At 36.5% G+C, this 12,308-nt stretch overlaps 1 protein-coding gene across 2 annotated transcripts in view; it reads left to right on the top strand.

Annotated features, from left to right (window-relative positions):
- Tmprss15 (transmembrane serine protease 15) overlaps positions 1-12,308 on the top strand; it is a 116,934-nt gene that overhangs the window by 50,406 nt on the left and 54,220 nt on the right. For both annotated transcript variants that reach the window (XM_021209664.1, XM_021209663.1), the window contains 3 exons: positions 7,365-7,470; positions 7,786-7,936; positions 10,926-11,061. In XM_021209664.1, the coding sequence (XP_021065323.1) occupies positions 7,365-7,470; positions 7,786-7,936; positions 10,926-11,061 (393 nt within the window). The remainder of the gene's footprint in view (positions 1-7,364; positions 7,471-7,785; positions 7,937-10,925; positions 11,062-12,308) is intronic.

Here is a 12,308-nt window from a genome sequence, read left to right as displayed (position 1 = left end):
AGATACTCATAGTTCATCTGTGAATTAAAACACACACACACACACACACACACACATATATATATATATATATATATATATATATATATATATATATATACTGGTTTTATAGATCACAAGTTCTACTAAAATTAGAAAAATAAGCAGTTTACATGCAGAGTAATTTTGTATGATAAATGTGCATGAAGAACCTACGAAAATAAAATGCTTTGAAAGTAGAATCAAAGCAACCACATTAAATCAAGGCAACCACATTAGATGTCATTGAAGAAGTGACGTGAATCAAACCTCTAAGGGATCCCAGGAGCCATCCCTACCTACACTAGACAAAGGGCACAGGGACAGCTAAGAGAATAGAGGGTAACGTGGGCCTCTTTGAGGAAAAGCCATTAGGCCCACCGGGCTGGAGTGCAGGAGGATCAACAGTGTAGCATATCTGACCATCACCCTCTGTGGTGGTGGCTTGTATGCTGAGAATTAGAAGGAACTGGCTTAAAGTCCAGCTCAGAGAAGTGTTAGGGCTCATGGCAACCCATAGAACTAGCACAGTTTATAACAAGGCAAGACAGTGGAAGAAACAAAAGAACCCAGGTACCCACTGACCTAGAGAAGGTGGCACAGTTCCCAAATCAGAGAGCAGATGTTGTGAGAAGTTAGATTGTGAATGAATTAGCAGTCCAGTCACAATTAGTAATTACTAGTTAATAATAACTAACAACTATCAATTGAAAATGAATCATTATATATAATTCTAGACATGCATATAAATGTGTTGTGCATAATAGCTGCTTCCAAAAACCCAATGATATTTAATAGTGAAAATGATGACATATGAGTGATCCTATATAATTAGCCTGAAATAAATTGTTTCCAAGAGCCTGATCTCATATAGTGAAATTACTAACTCACCCAGATGAAGACTAACCATTAGATTGATAATCACCTTATCCTTCTAAAAATATACTGAAATAGCCATATAACAAGATCACCTTTTATTTCCTCTTGTGTGAAAAAAAAAATCTAATAAAGTCTCTACCACACTTAACCAAGAGAAGTTAGATGAAAGTCAGGAAACCATTAGTACCTATTGACTATGACAGATATGTGTTATGTAGGTGAAACCTTTGATGTCAAAATTCTCATTTTCTACGTTTGTGTCATTATTTTGGAGATAAAATAATTTTGTCGCCATTTCAAAGAGTCTACGTACATTACAGGAAGAAAAAAAAATGCTTTCGGCTTGCTAACGGATTAATAACTAAAGAAATGAGATGAAACTGGACGAAAGCGTAGCTGGATGATTGTAAGGTAGAGATTTCTAAATAGTTGGGAGGGAATTGTAGTCTCGGGAGAAAGTTACGTTGTAGGACTTATAAAAATTAGACAAGATCAAGCAGGTCAGAACGCACCGGTGGCAGTGGGTAATGAGGGTGAAGGTAGGGCTTAATAGGCCTCACTAGCTCACAAAGCTGTGATTTCATAATCTACCAGCCATTCACCCCCCCCCCCCCCCGGGTTTTTTTTTTCCCCCCTTTTTTTTTTTTTTTTTTTTTTTTTTAATGTGCCAGAACATTGTGCGTCTGAAATGAAGGAGAATTAAATGTCTCCTGCAGTTCTTCTTATCCATGTGGGGTTCTTTTGTTCTTAACCTTCGCTTTAAATGACAGTCAAACCTAAATGGAACAGATAAACTTTGAATTAGCTCTCTTCAGGGAAGGACATCTAAGCTGCTTAACTTTTTCCAGATCTTCTAAAGAACTCCCTCTTGGGGGAGCCACAGCCCCTCAATCTTTGCCCTGTCAGCTTTCAGGGTCTCTTTGTATCCCTTAAAAGTAAAGGGAACTGGGAGATGGTGGCCTTGATGCAGGGCAGGGCTTTGGCATGCTTGGAGGGGGTCTATTTGTTCAGAACATTTAGGGCAAATGGGGTTAGTAGCATAAAGACTTCACAAATGTCAGGGTCTTTAGTTCTTTGTCCCCTCTTTTCAACAACATGCCGATTGTTTCCAGGGCTTTGATGGGTAGCATTGAGCAGACTGAAAGTCATTAAAATTAAGACCCTGATGTTTTAGCTAATAAGGTTAAATTTTATTGCCCCAAGCTCCGTTTATGTAAATTGCCCTTCTTCTCTATCTTGTTCTCTTCTTTTAGGAACCAAGATTGATGATAATAAGAGTTAGATATTTAAGATATATAATCATTCCATTCATCATTATATTCTACAAAGGTCAGGAAAATGCCTGACATGAGTGTCAAATAATGCTAACATTATTTTCTTTCATGTCATGAAAGTATTAAAGAGGTAGCATTGTTCATGATTGTATTCTACGTTGCTGTTTGTAAGGAAAACAGTTGCTTGGATTAATATATGTATATATATATATATATATATATATACATATATATGTATATATATATATATGTATATTAAAAATATATATTTCCTTTAAATACTTCAACATATATATATATATATCTTTTACTGTAGTTTATGTCCTTTTAAAGTAATATTATTCTCATTTGTCTTGTCTTTATTGTTGTGTTAAATTTTAAAAATTTTTGGAAACTTTATAGTATTTTTAAAAACTGAATTTAGACCAGTCTTTATATTAAAAACCCTAGTAATATTTACCTAGTAGATTTAGTTATCTTCTATACACACTAAGGCACATGAAGCCATTTAAGTCAGTCTATATTCTTTTTGAAGAAGACCGACAGTTTTCTAGAAACCAGATCCACCTTCCCAGGCTCTGCTAAGTGCATCAGCATCAGTGCATGCCCAGAATTTACAGCTTTAATTGGAGTGTTGACAGGAGAGAGTTTCCATTCAGTTCCTAGAGAGACAAACAGAAAAAGCGACAGGAGGAAGTTGTAAGAAAAAAATGTAATGGCTCTAAAAAAAAGTTCATCATGCACTTGAATTAGCAAACTTTATTAAATTTTCTGATCTTAACGTTGCTTTCAAGGGTTCTAAAATGCATTTCAAGAAAATTAAAGAATTAACAAGAAAACATTATCATTTAACCGTGGCAACCTCATGCGGTTACATAAAATATCTTGTGAGTCATTCCTTCTTTGTAGGACTCTAACAAATGTGGAAGCAAGTCACATTGGTGGAACAAGGATAGATTCAACAGCATTTACCAATGCCAGACAGAAAATACAAACGTCAACAAGATACTACTCATTTATTTCCCCACGTTCCTCAAGTTCAGCAAGTGTGTAATGCAGGCCTATGGAGGTAGCTTCGTGAATAAGGTGTTCACCAGGCAAAGATGAGGCCTTGCACTAGATTCCCCAGCACCTTGGTGAAAAGCCTAACCAGGCAGTAGGCAATGGAAATCCCATAGAATGAGGGGAGGAGAGAGAGCCTGGAGGATTCCTGGTCAGCCAGAATAGCCAAATCACGAAGCCTTGCCCTGTGAAAGCCCCTGTTTCAAAATTAATGGAAGAGCTCCGAAAGTTTGACACTAAGGTCATCCCTTGGCCTACATAAGCTCATGCACTTGTGCAGAAACGGATGAACCTGCACAAACACTAACACAAACACGCACACACACACACACATACACACACACACACACACACACACACACACACATATATATATATATAAATGTAAATTAATAATATAATAAAAATGGCCTATTTCACTTATGTAAAAAGAGAATGAGCAGCTCACCATACAAAATAAGATCAAAGGGGGAAAATATATTTTTGAGAATTCAAATGCTTCGGTCAGTTCTGTCAAGGAGGCTTTCTTAAGGAACTTAGTTAAATTTTCTACAAATATGTCTATTATTTTAAGTATAGTATTTTAAGGCAGAATAGTTGAAAGAAGGAGACTATGGCCAGAAGATTGCAGTGGAAAATGTCCTCAAATTTGTATGAACTTGGAAGTACACAGAGTATCAGAACTTAAAGAACTGATCTTCATTCAATAGATAACTCATTAGTATTAGGGCTAGAAGTTATGGCTGCCATAGTAAAGAGGCTTCAACAGAAAGAATTTATATTTGTGTAGATAGAAGACTTTGCATAAGAAACTGAGCAGGTTACATTTTAGGAAGCATCATTAAGCATTGCTATAGTAATTTCGCTGATAAAGAATTCCTGATTTATAGAACAACTTAGAGGAAGGAGCATTTGAAAATAAACACAACAGTGTTCTAATTAGCTTATATGTTACTGTGAGAAAAACGTTGATTAAAACAACTTGAAAAGGAAAGGGGTTTATTTGCTGTATAGCTGACAGTCCATCGTCAATGGAAGGCAAGTCAGGACATTTTGGAAGGAACCCGGAAGCTAGAACTGCGGTAGAGACCACAGAGGAATAGAGCTTACTCCTTCTGGCTTGCTCAGCTACTTGTCTTATACAGCCCAGACTGAAGTGCTCAGAGATAGCACCACCCACAAAGGGCTGGACCTTTCTAGGTCAATTAGCAATTAAGAAAGCACTTCCTCAGATATGCCGTGAGCCAATCCGATGGTGGCGATTGCTTATTTGAAGTTCTCTTTTCTCTAATAACTATGTCTGTCAAACTCAAAAACCTTAACCAGCAGAAATGGTATCATGACTTAGCATCATCGTCCACAGTGCTGGGATGTCTTTCTCCACCTGGTGACACACTGCAGTTAAAATACTGTCTGTCTGATATCTCTGAATGTAAACAGCTGGTTATGCAGCTAATTTAGAACTCATCCAGTGAAGGCACAAAGATATGTTTATAGCATAAGCAAATTTCAGAAGGCAGGGAAAATATGGCAATTGTTAGAAGGCTTAAGAAAAAACAACACAGTGACCTAGAAATTTTTTAAAATGTATCTAATCCCAGAGACAAAAGGTAGCAAGTCATTGTGGATAAGATATTAGTCCTCTGGATTAGAAAATATCTTAGGCTAGAAAAAAAATCTAATCAAGTTAAAGTGAAATGTATTCCCTTTGAGTATATCTATTGCATCCTCTTTGTGTGATCAATATCAAAATGTCATAGATAATGTTAAAGAATAATTGGGAGAGAGGATTAAATTTAATGTTACATACTCTACTTTTATAATTTTATAGGGAATTTATTTACCTTTTGTTAGCTGAATAATTTATCTAATTTAGGCAATGATTTAGCAATACTATATCATTTTATATATCACAATAGTTATAGCTACAAAATGACATTAACTTATTTGTGTAAAATATAAAGAGTACTATAATTTCCATAATTAATGTTGTTTTATGCGGACATGAAGTCCTGTATTGATTGTATGATCAGTTCTACACCTATTACCACTACATGCGGGAATAACAGACTTAATGCATTTCAAATTATACTTAATAGAAGGCTGTGTGAACATGGCTGAACACAAAGAGAAATATTAAGTGTGCTTCTATTATAAAACGACCAGCTAACTGGAAATGTTTCTGAGCAGTGAGACTTAGTAGTCTAAGTAGTAAAATAAGAATTTCTTTCTTAGAGTGCCCGAAACATGTAAAAGCAAGATGAACTTTAGATGAATTTGGATACAGACAGCTAGCGATCACATGTGGGGACTTCTGCTAGCGATCACATGTGGGGACTTCTGCTAGTGATCACATGTGGGGACTTCTGCTAGCAATCACATGTGCGGACTTCTGCTAGCGATCACATGTGGGGACTTCTGCTAGTGATCACATGTGGGGACTTCTGCTAGCGATCACATGTGGGGACTTCTGCTAGCGATCACATGTGGGGACTTCTGCTAGGATCACATGTGGGGACTTCTGCTAGTGATCACATGTGGGGACTTCTGCTAGCGATCACATGTGGGGACTTCTGCTCATCTGAAGCTGATCTTCTGCATAGCATTGAATGAGTGAGCAAAGACATAGCAAAAATATCCATAAAATATCATAACGTACCTAAAAATGTGAGTAAGCTGGTACTATCACAACCAGTTAAACACATTTATTTCATCTACATTTGGAAATACGAATCCAATGTATGTGCATAGATTACATCTTGTCTTAGTCAGGATTTCTATTCCTGCACCAACATCATGGCCAAGAAGCAGGTTGGGGAGGAAAGGGTTTATTCAGCTTACATTTTCCACATTGCTGTTAATCACCAAAGGAAGTCAGGACTGGAACTCAAGCAGGTCAGGAAGCAGGGGCTGATGCAGAGGCCATGGAGGGATGTTCTTTACTGGCTCACTTCCCCTGGCTTGCTCAGTGTGCTCTCTGATAGAACCAAGACTACCATCCCAGGGATGGCACCACCCACAAGGGAACCTCCCCCCTTGATCAATAACTGAGAAAATGCCTTGTAGCTGGATCTCATGGAGGCATTTCCCCAACTGAAGTTCCTTTCTCTGTGATAACTCCAATCTGTGTCAAGTTGACACAAAATTAGCCAGTATACATCTGTAAGTCATTTGACCACAATTTTATCTTGATAGAACCCTCGTTTATTCTGAGTAACTTCTGCTTCATTAGTCTAAATATGCGTTTGTAAGCAACTCTACTTCTGTTTCTCTTCTTGTCTTATTCTTACTCTGCATATTACAAATGAATTAGTTCGAAGTTTATATACAACATTGCCCATATTTCTCTGTTGAAAGGCATGGGAGAGAAGACATCGATCACGAGCAAACACATTTGAGCATTTCATAAAATAAAGCATGACAATCACATCCTGTTAGTGCAATATTTCATTTGCTTTTATCATGGTTTGTTATCATGATTCCTGCTTTTGTTTTAATATGTGAGCAGCAAACTAAGAATGCAGTAAATTCCCCAAAGAAAGTGTTCAATATAGTCTTCCTTATCATACTCCACACACTTGGGATGGCTCGAATCACTGGCTGGAGTAATGAATTCTAGACCAGAAAGCACTTACACAGTTGGTCTTGTGCTATTTCAAAAGATGGCATGTGGATTAGCATGCTGCCTGCTCCTCTGTGATCTGATTAGCTATCATTCAAAGAAACACAGAAATATGAAGCCCTTATAAAAATCAGGCCCCTTCTTATGTAAAGATATGCAGTGTAGTCAATGGGATATAAAATTATTGTTCCTTCAACGGCTAGCCCTGTCATCAAATGTCCTTAAGTAATTGTGTATCCCATGAGTCAACCAATCAGAATATCTAAATAAAGTCAGCCATGTGCTGATTACCTGTCAAGCTGTGAATTCATCAAGATGTATAGAAAATTAGAATTAATGATGGGAGTCCAGCGTTGAGTGATTTTCAAAAACAATTTACTATGGCAGAGTCATCCATTCTGGACATAAGTCTAGTATCTCATCTAGTGTGCAAAAATGCATGTCCTAATAGGCCATTTTTAAATGTTTTTGTCCTTTAAACAAGTAAAAGTTCTTGTTGATCTTTACAGGATTTTACATTTCTACACCTACTGAACAAGGATGGAAAAGCGAAAGAGTGGGCCTTTCAAGCCTCTCTTTAGACCTCACTTCAGAGCCTGTCTGCCTTCATTTCTGGTATGTTCCCAGTCAGTCTCCTAGCTTTTTGGGGGGTAGGAAATATTTAAATGCCTTCTTTGTAAATGGGTATGTAGCAAGGCTTTTGTTAGGGAAGCAGGTTCAGATTTCACTATGCTTTTGGCTAAAGTATTTGTTAATGCATAATTTTTTAATTGATAGAAGAGCAAAGTGTTAGTAGAACACAAACCCTCTGCCCAAGAAACGCCCAAAGAAAACAAGGATAATTTAAATACAAGAAAAGATGTAAAAAGAATTAGATAAATGTATTCAATATGTTAAGCATCTAAACATCTTTGTTTATTTCCAAACCAGGTATTACATGTGCTGTGAAAATGTCTACAATTTAAACATTCATATCAGCAGTGCTGAAACCACAGACAAGATAGTTTTTCAAAAGAAAGGAAACTATGGGAGGAACTGGAATTATGGTCAAGTCACATTAAATGAGACAGGAGAATTTAAGGTTGGCAAAAAGTACTTAGTAATTTCTGTTTATGTTTTTGTGTTTGTGTAATAGTGTAAGTAGACTTTACCATAATATGATAAAGTATTTTGTGGAGAAAAGCTAGTAACTTTCTTTCCTTTTCTAATCTACTTTATTATTTTAGGACATTTCTTTTCATTCATTCCCTTCTCACTTTTATGGAATAATTTGCAATATTAACAGTCCACTCACTGTGACAGGTTAATTTCGTGATGGTCCATGAAATCCATAGGAAAGAAGGCAATTCATGTCCTTCCACCAAGCATTCTTCTATGCCGCCTTACGGGGACTGTGAACAGTTCACAAACCCCACCTAGCTTAACTCTACTCACTCTAGATAATTATCTTTTCCTGGTAGGACATCCATGCCCATAAATATCCAGCAAACTGACCCTACTCTGACTTAATCTCTGTGGATTTCCTTCAGAAGGAAATTCTATGAGCCGTATCATTGGGAAGTCTCTGATCATTAATTCTGCATTAAGTTGAATTAATTTTTCCAGATAAGAATTTAATGTCTTCATTTCCTGAGGGTTGGTGCAATTAAAATATAGGATATTGTAGCCTATGAGTTTGACTAAATTAACAGGGATTTAATTGAGTAATTTGAAACAAGCTAGTATGGCTTTCAGGGGATGTACGTTTGAACAGACAATGTCATCATCAGAGACATTCTCCCCTAGGATCCAGAGCGGTGGTTCTCAACCTTCTTAATGCTCCCATTCTGTTCCTCACATTGTGGTGACCTCAACCATAAGCTTATTCAGTTGCTAGTTCATAGCTGTCATTTTGCTATTGCTATGAATCCTTATGTAACTTGACCCCCTAAGGGGTCGTGAGCGACAGGTTGAAAATCAAGGACATAGCTTATGACAGCCAAAATCAGTGACCCTAGGTTGTATTTTTCATCATATTTATCTTTATATTTTTTATTCTAGTCTTCTTTGTGAATTTTCTTCTTTGATTTTGTTTGTTCTCTGAAAATTCAAATAAGGATGACAGAATATCAAACTGAAAAAAAAAAAAAAAACAAGATAAATGAAATGAGGAAATCAATATTTCTGCAGGTGATCCTGGACATTGAAGCTCTCTTCTAAACTTTTAATGATCCAATATTTTTGAACTTAGCTCACCAAGAAGAAATACTTTGCTACATCTCACATGCACACTAATGAATGTTTATTTATGATTTAGCTCCCGTGGTTTAGTTAACTGGAGTCCTAAAGCATTGAATGTAAAACTTTAAAAATAATCCCTAGCTGGACAGTGGTGGTGCACACATCTTTAATGTCAGTACTCAGGAGGCAGAGGCAGGTGGATCTTTATGAGTTTGAGGCCAACCTGGTCCACATAGTGAGTTCCAGCATCAAGGGCTACACAGAGAAATCATTTCTAAGAAAATAAATTCTCATCACACAAATTTTATGAGAGCATATTGTTATAATTAAATTGTATAACACTAAGATAGTAATCCTGGGGATATATGAACTAATGTCTAATCACTCCAGATAGGGAAGCAACGACAGACCAAAGTAAAGACACCAAGGAAGGCTAACTTGGTGAACCATTGAGATGTCCTGGGATTATTTATAGGAGTATGGGTAAGAGGTAGTTACAGGGGCAGCTGGTCTGAGCCTATCCATGTAGCTTCCCCTGTATGAGAATGTCTCTCAACACTGCATCCTACTTATAAAACCTCAGAGAGGGTCGAACTAGTGAACCTCATCAATTCGAAGGAATTCTTGAATCTACTGGGTGATCTGATCCCTGAGTTTAAAAGCACTTCCCTGCAGGGTAGAATGTTTTGTCTTGTTTTAAAATAACCTGAGTTTTAAGGAGTTTCCTTGCACGATGGAGGAAATTCTTTCACAAAGAACTGTTCTGATACATAATGTTAATATCGTCTGTCTGTACTGTGCCTAATTTAGGAATAATACTTCTTCACAGGTAAAATAGTATAAATCATATTGGGGTCAGTATAAGGTTCAGCAATACTGGGAATTTCAGGCATTCAGTGCTTTCTTCCACAAAGTATTGTTCTCTATGGGAGAATATTACCTCACTTTTTTATTATGCCATTATATTGAGAAGCTGTGGACAACTTACTGTTATGTCTTTAAATCTTGATTTTTTTCTCTTATGGGAAAGGGAAAGATTCACACTTATTTAGGTGTCTTGTAGGAGATCTATACAATTAATAAAAAAATGAATGGATTGAGGGATATATAATATTTTTAAAGAATCAAATGAGTGATGTATATCATGTGCCTAGCACAACATGTACCCATGCAACAAGTATTTTGTTCATGCCATTCGTATTCTACTCAAGATAGAACAAGGGCAATGTATTTGAAAACAGCTACATCTCTGAGTACCTGCTGGTGTGCCTCTGGCCTCCAGAAGCTATGACTAAGTTTGTTTGTGTATCTTCTGGTTAGCATGCTCCTGAGACTGCCAGCTCAGTACTGAGTGAACTATGGCCTGTACGAGATGATCTTGAATGCTTAGACTACTCTAGTCATTTTTTCTTGTGCATTTTTTTCTAACTAAATTATCTAATCACAATCTCTTCTCTTCAGGACTGGTATATATTATTAAGGAAAACAGATATCAGAATTTTTAACATCACTGGTAGGAGGGTTTATCTCTGCTTCCAAATGATATATAGGTTTTAACAAGTTAAGTAAAGTGTGATAAAATCAGGAGAAAGAGAGATAAATCATAAAGTTAAAATCTAACTCAGAAGGAAGACTTATGTGGATATTTTGCCAAAATTTATATGTGATAAGAAAGTGTAGAGCCTCAAAGGAACTTACAGTGAAATATTTATTGATATTTCAATGGGGATTATTTTATTATGTGTCATGTATGCATGCAATACTGATTCTGCAGTGTTATTGAACCATAAGAAAAGCAAAGTCAGAGATTATTAGGGTGGAATAATATTATATCCTTCTATGATTTTCAGGTTGTGTTCAATGCTTTCAGAAACCGAGGTTGCAGTACAATAGCCCTGGATGATATACGCCTAACAAATGGAATTTGTAGTGAGAGTCCTTATCCAGAACCAACCTTGGTTCCCACCCCTCCACCAGAGCTTCCTAGTAAGTAACTTCATTGGGGTTCTCATTTACCTTTTCAGAAAAGATGTGGGGACCACAACTGCATAAATCTATTTTAGAATGATTTGGTAGCAAATATGAAACCTAAACTTTTAATACACAGCCATAATAAATGGGAAATATTTTCCTCCTGAAATGATGGCTCGGTAAGTCATTGAGATATGCTCCCCTGGTAGCTGCATAAAGATTGTAGTTGAATAATACCTTGAGATTTTCAGACTGCCAGAATTTTTAGCTCAAAGAACAAAATGGACCATATTCCTAGTTCTATTCTCAGGTCAAAGTGGAAAGCCTGTATTTCAAAGAAGCCCCATTATGACTCGTCTTATCCATATCCAAGGAGCACATCGAGACGATGAACTTTGACAAGACATAAAAGGAGAATCACAGATAAAGATAGCTTATAATGCCTTCTATAACACACCTACTCTCCCCTTGTTAGGCTAATTTTAGCGCAGTGCTTTTTTTTTTTTAAGACAGAAAATCATTGCAATTTAATGAAAGGAGAAGTGAAAAAGATCTAACAAACATCTCTAGAATAGTCCACTCAAATACTGAAGATGAGACATTCTTCTCAGCAGTTCATAGAGCTTTCTCCAGAATAAAGGACACATTAGGACACAATGCATCCTCAAAAACAAGAGCAAAAATAAAAGTAAAATGGAAAGAAAATGATTAGTGCTGTAAGATTGAGCTAAGAGGTAACCCAATCACAAAAGAAGTCACTAGATATGCACTCACTCATAAGCGGATATTAGTTCACCTTCATCTTGTTTCTCCAAGTACTTAACAATTGTATAATTATTTGAAATCTCTCAAAATTTTTATCTTCTGTGTACATTCTTCCCACTGTCCTTTCTATTCCATACATTTTTTTGTGTAATGTGTGTTCATTTCCTTTCTATCCAGGATTATTTTTTATTTCATTCTTCTGTGACTCATTAATTGATTAAATTTTGAAAATGTGTGTTTTAAGGTTTATAAGTTTGTATGGCTTCTGTTGTTTTTTCTGCTGTTGGGATTTAGCTCAATCTTTTTTTTTAAACATTTTTTAATTATTATTATTTTCTTTATTTACATTTCAAATGTTATCCCGATATCCCGAAAGTTCACTATATCCCACCCCCACCCCTTCTCCCCTACCCACCCACTCCCACTACTTGGCCCTGGCCTTCCCCTGTGCTGGGTCATATAAAGTTTACAAGACCAAGGGGCCTCTCTTCCCAATG

This window comes from Mus pahari, chromosome 12 (assembly GCF_900095145.1).
Source record: "Mus pahari chromosome 12, PAHARI_EIJ_v1.1, whole genome shotgun sequence".
Classification (NCBI taxonomy): Eukaryota; Metazoa; Chordata; class Mammalia; order Rodentia; family Muridae; genus Mus; species Mus pahari.
Note: the sequence above shows the minus strand (reverse complement) of the source record. Positions and strands in the feature narration are given on the sequence as shown.